This window comes from Heloderma suspectum, chromosome 1 (assembly GCF_057233095.1).
Source record: "Heloderma suspectum isolate Gila_16-S chromosome 1, 16-S_ref, whole genome shotgun sequence".
In the NCBI taxonomy this organism is placed as follows: domain Eukaryota; kingdom Metazoa; phylum Chordata; class Lepidosauria; order Squamata; family Helodermatidae; genus Heloderma; species Heloderma suspectum.
Window position 1 is genome coordinate 114,231,818 of NC_139458.1, and position 18,871 is coordinate 114,250,688.

The 18,871-nt window shown below is 42.3% G+C and overlaps 1 protein-coding gene across 3 annotated transcripts in view; it reads left to right on the plus strand.

Annotated features, from left to right (window-relative positions):
* The window catches only part of LYVE1 (lymphatic vessel endothelial hyaluronan receptor 1), a 31,806-nt gene extending 16,277 nt beyond the window's left edge, over positions 1-15,529 (plus strand). Inside the window, exons 2-7 of one of the 3 annotated variants that reach the window (XM_084854190.1) lie at positions 395-563; positions 2,951-3,090; positions 10,031-10,300; positions 12,560-12,675; positions 13,581-13,659; positions 14,587-15,529. In XM_084854190.1, coding sequence (XP_084710316.1) covers positions 395-563; positions 2,951-3,090; positions 10,031-10,300; positions 12,560-12,675; positions 13,581-13,625 — 740 coding nt within the window. In that variant the 3' untranslated portion in view covers positions 13,626-13,659; positions 14,587-15,529. The remainder of the gene's footprint in view (positions 1-394; positions 564-2,950; positions 3,091-10,030; positions 10,301-12,559; positions 12,676-13,580; positions 13,660-14,586) is intronic. The other 2 variants (XM_084854181.1, XM_084854200.1) reach the window with 2 other exon arrangements.
* Positions 15,530-18,871: the final 3,342 nt, after the last annotated feature.

Here is an 18,871-nt window from a genome sequence, read left to right on the forward strand (position 1 = left end):
GTACTTGAAAGGTTGTCACAAAGAGGAAGGCCAGGATCTCTTCTCGATCATGCCAGAATGCAGGACACAGAATAATGGGCTCAAGTTACAGGAAGCCAGATTCCGGCTGAACATCAGGAAAAAATTCCTGACAGTTACAGGAATACAACAATGGAACCAATTACCTAGGGAGGTGGTGGGCTCTCCCACACTGGAGGCATTCAAGACGAGGCTGGACAGAGATCTGTCAGGGATGCTCTGACTTAGATTCCTGCATTGAGCAGGGGGTTGGACTTGATGGCCTTGTAGGCCCCTTCCAAGCCTACTATTCTATGATTCTTCCACCTGCAAAAGTATGTAGAATTAAATATCAAATATCTATAGGGAATAACTTGTATTTCTACTCAATTTGCAGATATTATCACTACAAACTGCAGGATTGGTGGTATAACTCTTGTTCAAGATAAGATGAGACGTAATTTTGATTACACTGAAGCACAAGCAATATGCAGGCAGCTGGGGTTAATACTCGCAAGTAAATCCATGGTTGAAACTGCTAGGAGCCACGGCTTTGAAACCTGCAGGTACAAAAAAATCTTTAAACTTCTTACATATTTTATTTTATGTTACACGTTACCACTTTGTACATGTAATAATGATAGTTTGTAAAGATTATAACTCATAAATAGATCAAGAGTAAAAGCATATAATTAAATTCTTACTTTTCTTATTATAGTGAAAGTAACTTATCTGTTATGGAATTAAATATATTCATTCTTTCAGAGAATAATCTGAATGGGTTTCAAATCTTTACGTATATGTCGTAGTTTCTGTTACTTTATATATAGGTCTGGATCCAAAGAACTACTTCAGGTGCACTCAAGAGGCTTGGGCATACTTAGTGAAATGTGTGACTCTCCCTCCCCCCACCCAAGCACACTCTTTAAAGAGGAGCCTGCTATGCCATACCACAAACTCCTTTTGAAACTTCCCATGGTTTCTGGAAGAGATGTTGCATGAAGGGATACTGTTCAATCCACATGAGCCCAAACCTCCTTGTAGTCACAGAACTAGTTATGTACTTCCTTAGATCTCAGCCAGCTATTAATATTTGACAGTATTTATTTATTTAAGGATTTTTATCCAACTCCTTTGCAAAAGCAGGGCTTAGAAACAGCCAGTTAATCAAGACAGACCTTGCCTGCAGGCTCACAGTCTAAAATGGGTGGCGCCTTCCTTGGTGTCCACTAAGGTGCCCTACCCCTCCTACTTAAAAAAAAAGAAAAAAGTAACATTTCTTACTGGTAGCTGGGATTGCTTCAGTGCAAATTGAGGACCCCCAGCTACCCCCATCTTCTTTTCCTACGAATGCCTCTGGGACACACGTGGACCCCAGAGACATTATTGGGAAATAAATGGCAAGTGGCTGCAAACCAGTGCTTTCATCTGCACTACGCCCTTTGTGTGGCATTGCCCAAGATGGTTTCTCAAATTAACAGATGTGCTCATGGGCCCAAAAAGTTTTCCTACCCCTGATCTAAAAAGACACGACATACAAGGAAAAGGGGATGGGAAGGGAAAAGGGGATGGGATGAGAAGGGAAGAGGGAAAATGAACTAGTCTTTTAGCAGGGCTGGTGGAATGGCCCTGCTTCCCTTCTCATCTTCCTCTGTTACAGCCTCCTGGAATGGCGGCTGGTGGTGACAAACCATTCTCTCACACTCCTGTTTCCAGTGTTTGGCATGTAACATCCTTGCTGCGATATCATAATATCATCTCTTCGTTGTCTGTTCGTACCAATTTTGCCATTTAGTCTGCAATCCTGAACACACCTTGGGATTTACTTCTCAGTAAATATACACAGGATTGTGCCATACAGCATCTTCTAAAGCAGGGATGTTGAACTTCAGGCCCATGGGCTACATCTGGCCCACCTGTGGACCCATTCCAGCCCACCAGGATTCCCCAGTTGGCCATGCCCCCTTTCCCTGGCCCCATCCTCTTCTCCCCAGTTGTGGTGGCTTCCTGGCTTTTGCATATTTTCCCCCCTTCTAAAACTCTAAAGTCCCTCTCCTGAGGCTTAGTTACTGACACTAAGAACTTTAAGCTAAAATAGGCTGGTATTTCAGGCCCTATACCTTTTCCCTTAGGCCCCACTCCCCATCAAATGAGCCCCCCAAGAGTGTCTCCAAAACTGAATTCCACCTTGGGGCTGAAAGAGGTTCAACACCCCTGCTTTAAAGTTTCTTTAAAGCCCAAATGATTCAGTCTCTTGGTGATGTTGTAGTGTGAGACAGACACTACCTATTGGGTGACCTGTTTCCTTAACAAGAAGGCTTCATTGAATTTACATGTATTTATTTTCACATAAGCCAGTTTGCATTAAATGCTAATGCACAGTGGTGCAGTCCAGGCTCTTGGATCAGGTTTGTTTTAGTTGTTTGCCTCTCCACCCCCTCAGCAAATACTATTTAATTCATTGAACTAGAAGTGACAGATCTTAGAGATTATCACAAATTGAACTGCCAGTTCAAAAAGATGTCAACAGCAGCTAATATCTACTTTAGGATACGTAAGAAGGAACTTTCTATAACACTGTTTAGTGTACAAAGAGCTTTTCATTTCCTTCACAATAACTCCATGATGGAGAGTAGGTTGGATAAAGTGACTTCCAAAAGCTTGAAGACTGAAGAAAGAAACACAGCACTGTCCATTGCCCCACAGTGACCAAAGTATATGTACTGGGGTTTAGCTCATATATGCTAATTTTTATCACCAACAGTTCATAACATTGTTGTTGTTCAGTCGTTCAGTCGTGTCCGACTCTTCGTGACCCCATGGACCATAGCACGCCAGGCCTTCCTGTCCTGCGCTCTCTCCCGGAGTGTGCTCAAGTTCATATTCAGTTCATAACATTACATTACTTTATATTGGCACATACTTAACAGAAAAATTATATTTTTCATTGTAGTTTTGGCTGGGTAGCGGAAAAATACACTGTCATTTCTCGGATAATTCCAAATGTAAAATGTGGTCAGAATAAAACTGGAGTCGCCATCTGGAGACACTTACAAAGCAAGAAAGCTGGTGCTTACTGTTACAATTCTTCAGGTGAGTGAGATGAGACATATATTATATAATAATATTTTGTATCAAACCCCTTTCTGAACCAGATGTGGTGATAGTACTTGTGGAGACTGTCCAGCTGCTGTGAGGTTGCAGCCAGCCCATGACAACCCAACTTAGGTTTGCCGCCACCTCTCAGTTGACCTTCTGTTGGGCAAGAAGAATGGCAAGAGCTGCACATTAACTTTCAGCCTGAGAGGGGCAACTGCCAGTTAACTCTCCAGTCACCACTAAGTAAGGGCCAATCTTCAGGGGTGATTTACTGCGGAGGGGGAGCAATTTGAGGTCATTTGGGACACATGTTGTGCCAATCCACAGCAAAGCCACCGCTTCCCTCTGGAAAAGGCACAGTTTCTGAAAGTCCTTTTACTACATCTTTCTCCCAAAATGCAGCTCCCAGACAGTTTTGCCGCAGTGTGCACATCCTCCCATGTTGAATCCTGGGCATAACTCTGTGACCTGGCAGTGATGGGGTCAAGGGGGTGGGGTGCCCCATTCTCTCTTGTTTCCCCAATGGAAGTAGCTTTTCCAGTTGAGAAAATCCCCAGGAGCACTACAGTGACCCCTCACAATACTGCCGTAGTGGGGACACTCATTCACCTTGGGTAGCCTTTGACAAATCCCCCCTTCTGTGCATGTTTACTCAGAAGTAAGAAATCGCGCTACCCTACAGTGAATCTTTAACATATCCCAGTGCTGGATGACAGTCTCTGTAAAGACCCTCCCCTTCTGTGAATGTTTACTTGGAAGTAAGAAATAAATCTCGCTCCCCTGCAGTGAATCTTTAACATATCCCAATGCATATGGAGCCATGGTATATCGCCATATCACTAAAGGGTTAAAGCGCCAAAGCATTTAAAGAGCTAAAGGCTTTAGTGCTTTAACTCTTTTAGCATTCTAGCGATATGGCGATATACCATGGCTCCATATGCATTAGATATGTTAAAGATTCACTGCAGGGGAGCGAGATTTATTTCTTACTTCCAAGTAAACATTCACAGAAGAGGAGGGTCTTACAGAGACTGTCATCCAGCATTGGGATATGTTAAAGATTTAATGCTTTAGTGATATGGGAGACTTGTTTCTGTGGAGAAAGACTGGCAAGCACACTTGGCAGGATGTAGGGAAGCTTCCAGACAAAAGGCTCTGCACCTTTTCTCTGGATGCCTGATATCCAACACATTTCCTGTCCCTGAGCAGGGGAAGGGGGGAGGCCAGGGACCAAGCCTCTTATACGTGGTTGATTCTACCCACCCCACCTCAATATAAGGCAGATTAGAGTGCAGTGTGACCTGTGAAAGCCATTGGTTTCGGAGGGGTACAGACCACTTTTTTCAGCTTAGTGTGTCGCTGATGGACCAAAGCCAATTTCAGGAAAAAGCAGAGAAAAGCTGAAATGTGTTTCTGTAAAGATCCTCCCCGCCTCCTGCTGCCAGTTTAGTTTGTTGTTTCTCTCTTATCTCCCCTTGGTCAAAGTGTATAGTGTGGAAAAGCTATAAGGCGCTTAAGGAAATAATTGGTTTTGCCAAAAGTATGTAGTTATCCAGCTTTCAAATTAACAAAGTTTGTTAAGATTAGGGATGGAAATATAAGGGATGAGGGAGACAACAGAAAGGTAGCATAAACAAGAAAACCCCCCACAATTTTTTACTCTCTAACTTAAAGCAGATAATCTGAAAGAAGAATCTAGAACTTACTTGCAAGGAGCATGGCTCACCTATGATGTCCAGCAGATTACAAATGCTCATGGGGAATATTCCTTATTTTTAACCCAGTGGAATCAGGGTGGGGGGTTTAGGGGAGATAACTCCTCCAATCACATATGGCCATGTGGGCTTGGGCACCCTCTAGGCCAGGGTTTTGACACCTGAAACATGTCATGACCAGCATGTACAGAGTTGGGTCATGGGCACCTTTCAACACCCACAAAGGTCTAAGTAAAAGGTGAGAAATGGAATATACTTCCAGTTCTGCTCCTGGCAGATGGAACCCTAAGAGGGGAACTCTGGCATGTGTGCATGGACAATGCTTGAGACATGAGAGAAAGGTTATTATATAATAGGAAACGATGGCCTAGTTTCCCCATGACACGTGCACAACTTCATTGTACACAGCACTCATAATAGGGACCCCAGCAGGGGAAGAATTATGTTTTATAAATGACAAAATATTAGTGCTTGGGCACTGTGGGAAAATGCAGGATTCATGCAGTTCAAGCACCATCTTTAGAGAAAATGTCGAGATCCTAAGCAAAAGAAGAGAACAATTGTGCATTGTTATGAAAAGTCACATCATACTGAATCCTTCACTGCCTTGTTGTGGCGAAGGGGCTTGCGTAACTCAGTGAAGCCATAAGCTGTGTCGTGCAGGGCCACCCAAGACGGACAGGTCATGGCAGAGAGTTCTGACAAAATGTGGTCCACTGGAGAAGGAAATGGCAACCCACTCCAGTATTCTTGCCAAGAAAACCCCATGGAACGTAACACAAGGCTAAAAGAGATGACACCGGAAGATGAGCCCCTCAGGTCGGAAGGTGTCCAATATACTACTGGGGAAGAGCAGAGGGTATTTCCAAGTAGCGCCAGAAAGAGTGAAGCGGCTGGGCCAAAGCCAAAAGGACACTCAGCTGTGGATGTGTCTGGTGGTGAAAAGAAAATCTGAGGCTGTAAAGAACAATATTGTTTAGAAACCTGGAATGTCAGATCAATAAATCAAGGTAAGTTGGAGGTGGTCAAACATGAGATGGCAAGATTGAACATCGACATCTTGGGAATCAGCGAACTCAAATGGACAGGCATGGGCGAATTTAATTCAGGTGACCATCATATCTACTATTGTGGGCAAGAATCCCTTAGAAGAAATGGAGTAGAACTCATAGTCAACAAAAGGGTGGGAAAAGCCTTTCAATCTTAAAAATGGGGTACAATCTTATAAATGATAGAATGATCTCAGTACGAATCCAAGGCAAACCATTCAACATCACAATAATTCAAGTCTATGCCCCAACCACTGATGCCGAAGAAGCTGAGGTTGATCAGTTCTATGAAGACCTACAACACCTTCTTGAACTAACACCAAAAAAAGATGTCCTCTTCATCATAGGGGATTGGAATGCTAAAGTAGAAAGTCAAGAAATCACCGGGATAACAGGCAAGCATGGCCTTGGTGTACAAAATGAAGCAGGACAAAGGCTAATAGAGTTTTGCCAAGAGAACATGCTGATCATAGCAAACACTCTTTTCCAACAGCACAAGAGACGACTCTACACATGGACATCACTGGATGGTCAATATCGAAATCAGATTGATTATGTCCTTTGCAGCCAAAGATGGAGAAGCTCTATACAGTCAGTAAAAACAAGACCTGGAGTTGACTGTGGCTCAGATCATGAGCTTCCTGTTGCAAAATTTCGGCTTAAATTGAAGAACGTAGGGAAAACCACTAAACCATTCAGGTATGACCTAAATCATATCCCTTATGAATACACAGTGGAGATGAGGAATAGATTTCAGGGATTAGACCTGATAGACAGAGTGCCTGAGGAACTATGGACGGAGGTCCGTAACATTGTTCAGGAGGCAGCAACAAAATCCATACCAAAGAAAAAGAAATGCAAGAAAGCCAAGTGGCTGTCTGATGAGGCTTTACAAGTAGCTGAGGAAAGAAGGGAAGCGAAAAGCAAGGGAGAAAGGGGAAGATATATCCAACTAAATGCAGATTTCCAGAGAATAGCAAGGACAGACAAGAAGGCCTTCTTAAATGAACAATGCAAAGAAATCGAGGAAAACAATAGACTGGGAAAGACTAGAGATCTCTTCAAGAAAATTGGAGATCTCAAGGGAACGTTTTGTGCAAAGACGGGCATGATAAAGGACAAAGAAGGCAGGGACCTAACAGAAGCAGATGAGATTAAGAAGAGGTGGAAAGAATACACAGAAGAACTATGCAGGAAAGATCTTAATGTCCCTGATAGCCATGATAGTGCGGTCACTGAACTTGAGCCGGACATCCTAGAAAGTGAAGTCAAGTGGGCCTTAGGAAGCATTACTAACAACAAAGCTAGTGGAGATGACAGTATTCCAGCTGAGCTATTTAAAATCCTAAAAGATGATGCTGTTAAAGTGCTGCACTCAATATGCCAACAAATTTGGAACACTCAACAATGGCCGCAAGACTGGAAAAGGTCAGTTTACATTCCAATTCCAAAGAAGGGCAACGCCAAAGAGTGTTCAAACTACCGTACAATTGCACTCATTTCACATGCCAGCAAGGTGATGCTCAAAATCCTACAAGCTAGGCTTCAGCAGTATGCGAACCGAGGACTACTGGAAGTACAAGCTGGGATTCGAAGAGGCAGAGGAACTAGAGATCAAATCGCCAACATTCGCTGGATCATGGAGAAAGCAAGAGAATTCCAGAAAAACGTCTATTTCTGCTTCATTGACTATGCTAAAGCCTTTGATTGTGTGGATCACAACAAACTGTGGCAAATTCTTAAAGTGATGGGAGTACCAGACCACCTTACCTGTCTCCTAACAAACCTGTACGAGGGTCAAGAAGCAACAGTAAGAACCAGACATGGAACAACCGAGTGGTTCAAAATTGGGAAAGGAGTACGACAAGGCTGCATATTGTCACCCTGCTTATTTAACTTATATGCAGAGTACATCATGAGAAATGCCGGGTTGGATGAATCACAGGTCGGAATTAAGAGTGCCGGGAGAATTATCAACAACCTCCAATATGCAGATTAGGATACCACCCTAATGGCAGAAAGCAGAGAGGATCTCAAGAGCCTCTTGTTGAGGGTGAAAGAGGAGAGTGCAAAAGCTGGTTTGAAACTCAACATTAACAAAACGAAGATCAGGGCATCTGGCCCCATCACTTCCTGGCATATAGAAGGGGAAGAAATGGAAGCAGTGACAGATTTTACTTTCTTGGGCTCCAAGATCACCGCAGACGGTGACTGTAGCCATGAAATTAAAAGACGCTTGCTCCTTGGGAGGAAAGCTATGGCCAACCTAGACAGCATAGTAAGAAGCAGAGACATCACCTTGCCGACAAAGTTCCGTCTAATCAAAGCTATCGTTTTCCCAGTAGTAACATATGGCTGTGAGAGCTGGACTGTAAGGAAGGCTGAGCACCGAAGAATGGATGCTTTCGAACTGTGGTGCTGGAGAAGACTCTTACGAGTCCCCTGGACTGCAAGGAGGTCAAATCAGTCCATCCTAAAGGAAATCAACCCTGAGTGCTCATTGGAAGGACAGATACTGAAGCTGAAGCTGAAATATTTTGGCCACCTAATGCGAAGGGAAAACTCTCTGGAAAAGACCCTGATGCTGGGAAAGACTGAAGGCAAAAGGAGAAGGGGACGACAGAGGATGAGATGGCTAGATAGCATCACCGATACAATGAATATGAACTTGAGCACACTCCGGGAGAGTGCGCAGGAGAGGAAGGCCTGGCGTGCTATGGTCCATAGGGTCACGAAGAGTCGGACACGACTGAACGACTGAACAACAACAACAGTTCTAACAGTACTTAAAAAAAACACACCTGAGTATTGCAAGTTAAATAGTTTGCATTGCAGCAAGGAGACATCACAACTATTTTAATAACCAGCATGTTTATCACTAACTGCCCTAATATAAAATGCAATCGGCGAGTACTCAGTTAACATCTTGTCATTCTTGCTGTTCCTTATAGCATCAGTTAAAGATTCTGGTGAAGGAAGGAATGACTCAGTCATTCAGCATCCTATTTGATCAATAAAAATGTGTCATTAAGCTTCCCACCAGGGACTCGTATTAAGAACTGTATTGAGGTCATTTCCTTCCATTATTGCAATGTACTCAGATGGCCCTTCTAGTATTATAACTATTAAGCTTTATAAACTACACAAATTTGCTCTTAAAAATAAGGGATTACATTTGCAGCCCAGTTCTTCTTCAGTGTTTGTTATAGTCAGTACACCTGTACTGACTATAATATTATGTCAGTCACTTGATCTGACTGCTGTTGCTGCTATTACTGCTGTTGTTGTTGCTGGTTTAATTGTTGGCTTTTATTTTTATCGCTTTTAATATTTTAACTGTTTTTATGTATTTTATTGCTGTAAGCTGCCTTGGGAGAGCTTCTACTCTAAAAGGCGGCCAATAAATGTTTTAAATAAAATAAAAATAGACGCACTGTAGGTTGTTAAAGTGTGGCTTGTCTTCTATGAGCACAGTACCACTACCAGCACTGCATAATGAAATGGATATTTTTCTTCCAACATGATTTTCTGAAACACTGTTTTTACTGCCCTTAGAGTCAAACTAGATGTGATGGTAATTGTGTATAAGCGATTAATATGCACATTTGTTTTATTTTAAATAACAACTGGGAGGGGGCAGTTTTTTTCATTGGGACCACTCCTTTCCTCCCATGCCTTTGCTCCCAAAGAAAATCCCCCCTGCCCCTGTTTTTATAATCTGGCTAGTTGTGCATTTCATAGCTGGAGAGAGTGCCAATACAAGCATCTTACCTGCCACCCCAACTGACACTTAATCTTCCATGGCTACTGAGCATGCTCAGCCTTTATTGAACTACTATTCAGACAGGGGCAGATGCCCCCGTGGGTGTTTTGTTTTTTTTCTAAAAAATTGTTGTACTTCTTTTGATACCTCTCTCTTGTTTCTCAGCAGCCGCGTTTTGGCTCCAGTCCTGTTGACACTCACCACCTGAGTTTGCTATTAGAAGAACTGATGGTGAAGTGTGCTCTAAACAACAATAATAATGAAAAACAAATTAATTACCTGATTTAGCTGGTTAACTGTAATGCCTAGGAAAATGTCTACTGCAACTCAGTATGTGTTTTTAAAAACTACATGCCAAGCGGTATGCCAAATCCATCTCATTGTGCTGTTTTTCTCCATCTTTTCAGACACGTGGATTAATTCCTGCATACCAGAAATAAATACAGTTGCATTACCAGACAGTTCTACTGAGATGAATTCTACTGCCATCTCGTCTCAGGATTTTACTTCAGCAACAGTTCAAACAACTGAGGCACCGCAAACCAAAACACTCCAGAAGTTATATCGTGTTATATGCGTAACAGAAATTTTAACACCAAAACCAACTACTCAAGTGGAAATCGTACTTTCCACTGACAAACAAACTGCCTTTAAAAATGATGGAGTCCTCTTTGGAGGTAAAGGACACATATTATTTAGCACTTAAGAGTTTTAATTGATGGTCGTTCAGTACTTTTCTTGTGAATTCTCGTCTTTTGCCTCTGGGGCTGCATCTACATGACACCGATTTCATTGTTTGCTCCCGAGGGAGCTGCAAGTTAACAACTGGGGTGGTAGATGGGGGCGGGTTAAGGCAGACTTCCCAAGTTAGAAACTCTGATGTGCAATGACACATCGCCGCCATTGCTTGGCTGTCCTTGGGAACATGTTCAACGAAGGACTTGCTTAAGAGTAGACGTTCATAACAAACCCCGCATAGCCCACATGCACACACACACATTTCTGAGGTGGGCAGGCAAGCGGGCACCCGCTGTCTCTGGAGACTGAGCTGGCACTGAGAGCAGAGAGAGTGGAGCTGGGGAGGAGAAGAGAGCGAGTAGCACGTACTCTATTAACTGCCCAATCAACAGGCTCCCCCGCCCACCGCAAACACGGGCTCAATGAAGTGCTTCTGAGTACATGTTTACGAAAATCATCTGCCCTGGCACCTACCCTTTCTTAACTTCACAGTTGTGAATCCACAGGCATCCAGCATTTCTCAGTTATGTTCCTCTGTAGCTGAACGTCTCCACTCTCAAGCTCAATACTTAAAGTGAGAGGCAGCGACGTAGAACTGAAGGCAATGAGTTACTTCCTGGTAGACATGTTTACCCCATGCTTTCCCCCCGCCCCCACCCCAGGCTACTTTCCCTTCCACCAATCAGCACGGCTTCCACCAGCCTGCTTCTTCATGCCTCTGTAACTGCAGAGCTGCGAAGGAGGAACGGGAATGGGCAAAAAGGTGTCGCACAGTGACGCCATCACTAGCGATGCTGCAATTTCAATCCGAGGCAAGGACAGACAGCTCAGCTGCCCATAGTGAACCCGAAGCAAGTGAAAAATTCACAGCAAATGGCCTCTGAGAAAATCCAGATTTCTCTGTGAAAACCATGATTGGGCGGCAAAGCGGCGACTGTGTCACAAAGATCTTCCCTTTGAAGCGACACTGGGGCAAATGGCTCATGTAGATGGGCCTGGTACAGTGTGTGGATGGAAGTGAGGGTAAAGCTAGGGGTTGGTCTGAGGTATTTAAAAAATCCATTTGTTTGGGGGGATAAAAGGGAAAGAAGTGACAAGGTAAATTAAATGGCTGTAAAGAATGTACAATAAAAATAAACCAGGGCCAGTATCCAATGGGGCTGCTGCATTCCCGTTCATTCCATTGCACCAGCAGGACACACCGCTAATACAACAGGGAGCTAGCAATTCTAAATCCGTTTCCAGATCAGGACAGGTCATCAGAGCTCCGTTCTGTGAGTTCCGATGAGCTGTCCTGTTCCAGAAAGAAGCATTTCTGCTCATCTCCGGTTGCTTTTAGGACTGTTAGCTCCCCATTGTGCTATTGGTGGGTCCCACTGGCATGCAGACAGCATACAATACTGCCTCAGATGTGCAGAAAGAGTATTCTTTATTCCTGTCATGCTTTGAGGGATGCAGTCTTACAATCCAGATAAGACAACTGAGAGCTGGTATAGCATAGTTGTTAAGAGACTGAGCTGTGAATCAGAAAGACCCTAGTTTGACTCTTATCTCTGCCAAGAACTCACAAGGGTCTCTCTCTCTGCCTCTATTCCCTCCGCCCCAACCAGGCCTTAAAGTGATTTTCTAGGCAAGCGGAAATGGCAAACTTTTTGTAATCCATTCAGCAGGGTTGGCTTTGCTCTGCACTTGGGAATTTAAAGTGGCTGTGCCTGCAAGAGGCTTCTGCAAATGTTTTGCCATGAGGAAGTGTATGTGCACCCATTACTGGGGTTATATTACACATGTGTAGGGGATTTACACTATAAACAGTTAATAACATGGAATCCAGAGGAAAAAAATAGTGACTAATCTCATGCAAATGCGTTGGCAAAAGCTTGCACAAACAGAAGAACATCTTGATTTCAATTTTCTTTTCTCACATAACCCTCTTCAGCTAAGTTGGAGATGGCCGTTCTGTAAGCAGAAAAGGATTTCCTTTCATAAAAAGGCACTTTTGGATCCAAACCAAAGTTACTGGAAAGATGTACAATCACAAATATAGAACTGTAAATGTAAACTTAGGCTATGGTAGGTTCTTCAAACCTCACTTCATGGGTGCTCAGTCCATGCATAGGAAAAATGAGGGCAAATACCTTCTGAAATTTTAGTCCAGAATTACTCTTGGCTTTCTCCTCATTTCTGTTCATACAATCAAGGAAAAAGCGCAGTACCTAAAATGGAAAAGCACAAAAACATATGCATGAAAAATCTCGAATGGAAGGAACAAGCAATCCGTGAGCTGTCAGCAAGTATTTTGCTACATAGCTCGCTAGTAAGTGCACTAGACATATATTTTTTCTCCCGGTGAAGAGCCCTTATTGCTCAAAATGTATTAGGACACTTTTATTGCATTGTCATATGGAATAAAGGCTCTTGATGTTTTTAGTGGGTTTCCATTACTTTTTTATTGTGGAAGGTGGGTTAAATGCTACAGTTTTCAGATAAAAGAGGGTTGTTCCTCACCCTCCCAAAATGCAAATATGATGATTCATTGTTCATTGTGGCTGCTGATGGTATGACAAAAGTAGTTACAGGCTGAAGCAGAAGGGGAGTTCCTAAATGTAAGAGTATCAGGTTTTTTTCAGCCCAGGGATACAGGGATAGAATAAGTGGTTTCAAGGCCTTTTAGTGAGAATTCCTGCTAACAGAGTTTGTCATTGCCTACCCCTTTTAGATTCCAGGCACCATCCCTGGGGTTTTATGTTCCTTCTCCAACTCCACTGTGGGAAGATAAACAAGAACAGAAATAAAGACATGTTAACAACTATTTTCTGGTTGCTTAAGTTAATTGACTGTGTTCAAAGATCACAGCAAGCCATGAATCCTGGCTTATGGAATGATGATGTGAATGAGCAGCATGCTTGTGTGTCTAGCCTTTTCACTCTCATTCTGTGCCTCCCTTCGCACAACTGGTAAACAAACCAGGAAGCCATAGTTAAGTATAGCTTCCCATTATATCCAAACCCAGGACTATGTTAATTACTCCCAAACATGCGAAAATTGGAAGTCAGCTTTAAACCAGGGTTTAAATCCTGGCTTACTTGGGAGCAATTAATCATAATTCAGTGGTGAGTGCTGAACAGCCTTTGGGAATCGCCAGACATGATAGAATGTCCAGACATGATGGAAATCGTTGAAGCTCTACGATTCTAAACATTATCTGGCTTTTGTCTCTAGCTGTACCGACTGCTCTTCTTGTGCTTGCCCTCATCTTCTTTGTAGCTGCAGTTGTTTTAGCTGTCTGCTATATCAAAAAGTAAGGATATTTATAACTATTTTTTTTGCTTCACCAAGTTTGTGCTGATGCTACTATATTTTGTTAAAATAGATATCTATGTACATTTTAATATGATATACCTCTGCTATGCACTGTGCCTTAATGTATCTAGACATATTTGGCACAGGAGTCAGCCTTTACAATTTGTAAAAAAAAAAAAAAAATTGGAAAAATACTTCCATATTACTGATCAATTAGTCGGTCAGATCAAATCAAATAATTTGGACTGAAACTACCTTTAGACCTGCGGGTTTGGTCTCATGCAGTTTTTCCTTGGTAGCCCATTCCAAAGAACAGGAGCCACAACTGAGAAGACTGTGCTAGCACTTCCAACCCTCATGCTTCAGGAGGCTGCTTTAGTTGTTGCAGCATAAATGTGTTTGCATTACAGCAGCTGAGGAGGATTTTTAGGATGAGCTGCTGAGACAATATTTCTAAAAGAATAATTCCAAGATGTAGCAGCTGTTACAGAGCTTTTCTATGTGAAGGATTTATTGTGTGCTCATGATTCCTTGCTCATGGTTGTTTTACAGGTTCTTTAGACAATGTTGTGATCCTCCAGCTTCACTTCAGTTTTTTAAGAGCACTTCCCCTCCCCTTTTTTTTAGAGTGGGGACAATGGGGTATTTTTTCTGAAAGTGAAAGAAAAGGTATTTTCCTTCTTATGTAATTGTGATATTCCACTAGAGCACAGTGCCACATAGAGGTTATGTAGTGGAAAAACAGGAAAGGAAAAGCTCTTTGCATAGAGCTTGGATCACAATTCTGAGATGAAACCAAAAGCAGCAATTAACAGCTTCTCACAGAGAAGCTCATTATGGCTCTTGTTAGTTTGTATCCCAGAATTTCTGTGTACTGTATAGATGGCAATTCTTTCTAACAACTTTGTTTCCAATTTGTTCAAAGATACAAGAAAACATTTCCATTTTCTAACAAGGAAGAGAAGAAAGAAGAAATTGAAACCAAGAACATCAAAGAAACAAAGACAAGTGGCAAAAATCTAGAGCAGGAACCAAAGAATGGAAAAAAGGCAGAAGAGCCCCAATCCAAACGTGAACCACCAGTAAAATGTTTGGAAGCAGAAGTTTAAGAAAGGGCATCCAAATGGACAGTTCTTATGTGAACAAAAGGCAGAAAATAGCAAATAGTTTATGAATGAATAACTGTAAATATTGCCAAAGTCAGTACTGTATCTTTCTATGCAAACAGTTTGTGCATTATACATATTAGCTATACCTTGTCTTTATAAAATATGCTCCTCTCCAAAGCAGAACAGTTTTCATCACAGTGACACCTATACAGACTTTGAAGTGTGTTTAATATGGATAATAAATACCAGATATTAGTCTCAAATTAGCCCCAACTGTGTCAGATTTATTTTTTTTTAAACCCCTGGCTCAAACACAAATAGGTCATTTTCCCCCTCATAAAGAATTCCATATAGAAAACCCTCCATGTCTGAACTAGGTGGTACATTAAAAGAACTCCCAGGCATTTTCTTGATGGTAGTAGATGCAAAAAATGCTGCTACAAGTGTAGAAATGGTAGCAGGTTGTCTTCTTTTACTACCTAGTTCATCATAGGATTCCAAAATGGAGGAGTTTGTGTGGAGAGGTGGGGAAAAGGTCTGATTTACATAAATTGTAGTACAACTACAAAATGTTCTATCCAGCCTTTCAATCAAAAGTATCCTAAACAATCTCCTAAAGAACTTACTTTGGGGAAGCTTATGATTCCATTCTTCTTGGGATTTCCCAGAAATGTAACAAAACACAAATCACAGACCATGGACTGTTGATTTGAAAAAAAAAAACACCAAAAAAAACAAATCAGGATTGTAAAATCTGTTCCCTGTATACCTCCAAACATGCAATTTTTACATCTACCACAATGACAATTAACAGTGCAATCCTATGGAACATACTCCTGAGTATGGGGAAACGGGGTGTAACAGGGTTATCTCCAGGGCTCAAAGTATTGCCCTGAACCTTGTGGATGGCCTGCTAAGAAATTCCACTTGCCTGAATCCCCAGTCAAACCAGCCTCAATACAGTCTAGCCTTGCCTGTCACCTTATATGTTTGACAGCTCCAACATTCAATGGTCCAGGCAAGGCAAGCCTGTATATTTCTGACAGTTGGAGTTGTGCCCTTACACAGCTCCAAAAATGTGATTTAAAAAAAAAATGTAAAAGGGGGGCATTTGTGCACATAACACAGGCGAGATCCTGGCCTCGTTTTTGAGCAAAATTTTTTTAAAGGCTCCAACCACAACCCAGATCGCAACCGGAATAGTGATGGGGGGCTTGGTGGGAGCCAGAGGCTGCCCCTCCAAAGTGCCTTTTGGGCACCATTGGAGGGGCTGTCAATGAGAAAGGGCAAGGGGCACTTGCAGCAGCTTGGCAGGAATCATGAACAGCAATCACAGCTACAGTTGGGAAGAGTGGCAGGGGTTTCTGCCATTCTTGCTGAGCGGCTTGCTGCCTGATGCCCTTTACCCACAATGGGTTGCCATGGCCAGGTCTGAATGACACGTTAGCCCATCATGGGTAAAACAACCCCTAGAACAAGCCATGGCTTGTTATAAAGAATTAACCCACCCAGTGGGAAGCTGTCCAGGTTCGGATGACATGCTAACCCATCATCGGTAACAACCCACGATGGGTTGTTGTGTTTAATGGAGGTTACTCTCTGGTGTGTGTTGGATTGCAGCATAAGATCTCATTATAATAACGGATTATTTTATTTATTAAGATTGCACTGAAATAAAATAAGGGCTATGTTATGCTTGGGTATAACAACGAACCAGATCACAATTGTTATGGAAGTTTTCCCACACTGATTAACTTAATAAAACTAAAGTAATATACCATGTTGTATGGAGTTTCTGTAAAAACATAAAAAGTATACATAATAGGGTTCTCATATCATTAGTCAAAGTCTTAATAATAAATTGTTCAATAGTGGCATTTTGGGCAACCCATCCATGTTTATATCCTAACTATATTTACTCCAAAGTATGTCCTATGGAGTTCATTGGGACTCACTACGTGGTAAGTGTATTTAAGATTTCAGCCTCAGAAACCTCTCTCTGAAATATTACTCCTCAATATGGGCCATGCTGAACTGATTTTGGTTGTATGTGAAATAAAAAAAAGGTAAAGGTGTCCCCAACCAGTCGTGTCCGACTCTAGGGTGTGGTGCTCATCTCCATTTCTAAGCCGAAGAGCCAGCGCTGTCGGAAGACGTTTCCGTGGTCATGTGGCCGGCATGACTGAACACCGAGGTGCACGGAACGCTGTTACCTTACCCGCTGAAGCGGTACCTATTTATCTACTTGCAATTTCTTGCTTTCGAACTGCTAAGTTGGCAGAAGCTGGGACTGAAGATGGGAGCTCACTCCGTCATGCAGCACTCGGGTCTCGAACTGCTGTCCTGCTGACCTTCCGGTCTGCAATTCAGCGTCTTAACCGCTAAGCCACCACGGCCCCTATATGTGAAATATCGGAGTTTAAATCATGCTTACCCAAGAAAATAACAGGGAAACACAACAGATGAGATCCCCTGCCATGCATTAGAGCAGCCTTCCCCAACATGGTGCCCTATAGATATTTGGGGCTTCAACTCCCATCAACCCCAGCCAGCATGGTCAATTGACAGGAATGCTGGGACTTGTCCACAAACTGCAGAGAACCAGGTTGGTGAAGGCTGCATTAGAGGAACTCTGTTGCAGACCTGTGTTTTTACAGTCTTGTTAGAGAGCTCTATCTAAAGCTTTTCTAACACTTCTGTAGAGCCTGAATCAGTAGCCAAGGTTCAACCAAAAACACAGTTCTTAACAAAACACTGCTGTAGCCTGCATACCCATCTAAAAGATAAATAAATTATCTGCTGGAAATAATCCCGTTTAATTCACAATTTGAAAATAATCCCCTGCGGGAAATACCTGAAACAACTAGGTAAAGAATTATTGGTCCCATAACCATTCAACAGGAAATGACAATTGCTGCCATTCATCAATATCAATGGGTCAGATCCAGATTTGTCCTTCTGTTTGTGGAAGGGACTGATATCCAGAGGAGGCTCCCATTGTGGGAAAACCTTCCATAACAATTGTGATCTGGTTCGTTGGTTAAAAATATTACACCCAAGCATAATGTAGCCCTTATTTTCTTTCAGTACAATCTTAATGAATAAAATTTTAGCTGACTCCTCCTTCAGCCCCCAGTGCCACCTCCTCCCATGCTATTCCAGGTGGTGACCCAACCTGTCAGAGCAGCTTTTCAAGGGGCACAGGAGGCTGCACAGGGAAGGAGATTTGGTGAATCACCTCTCCCCATCCACTGCTTTCCTCAGTTGGAGCATCCTGTGAGCAGAGTTCTATTCAGGGGAACTCTGGATCCAACCCAACATCTGTAGAATTCCCACACAGATGTTTGTTGACCTTTCTGGAAAGAGGGAGGCTGTGCAATGTACGTTCTTCAGGAAATATGCAAGATTTCAAAATACTAAGCCAAGTTTTGCTGCAAACAGTGTTTTTGAATGTAACTTTAGCAGGCCATATTGTACATGAGTGCCCATAATCATCTTACCACGTTCAATGGTTTTCAAAGTATGTTGTCTTGGGTTCTTTGAAAATTTATCAAGGTTTATTCAGTTGTGGCTTACTCATCACTACTGATCATCCTCTGCAATGTGCAGCTGAAGCAAATGGTCTACTAGTTAGAACAGTTAATATGGGATAAGTCCTCAACCCCACATGAACTGTTCACCTCTCCTAAAATGTTCCTGGAATCTACTGCCATTGATGTTGCTTTAGGTAGATGAAAAGTCATTCTCACCTTAGTGTTACCACCTGCTGCGATTAGTTTAGCTCCAAATTGTACCCCAACCAAATTGCAGCAAAGTGATAAATTAAGAAAATCAGTTAGCATAATAGGATTCAGAATCCCTTTGTTCTATTTGTGTATTGCTTTTGTTAGCCAATAGTTAAAAAGCAAGGACAGCAAGACTCTAACCAGTCAAAATAGGAACTACAGTAAGTTCTTACAATAAAGGAAAACGTAAGCATCTATGCTACCAATGATAATGCTTTTCAAACATTTACCCATGTTCAAGTAAAAATGAAACTGTAACATTCAATTAGAACATGCAAATATGTTGTATGCTGCAGCTAAGTTATGAAGGCTCCCC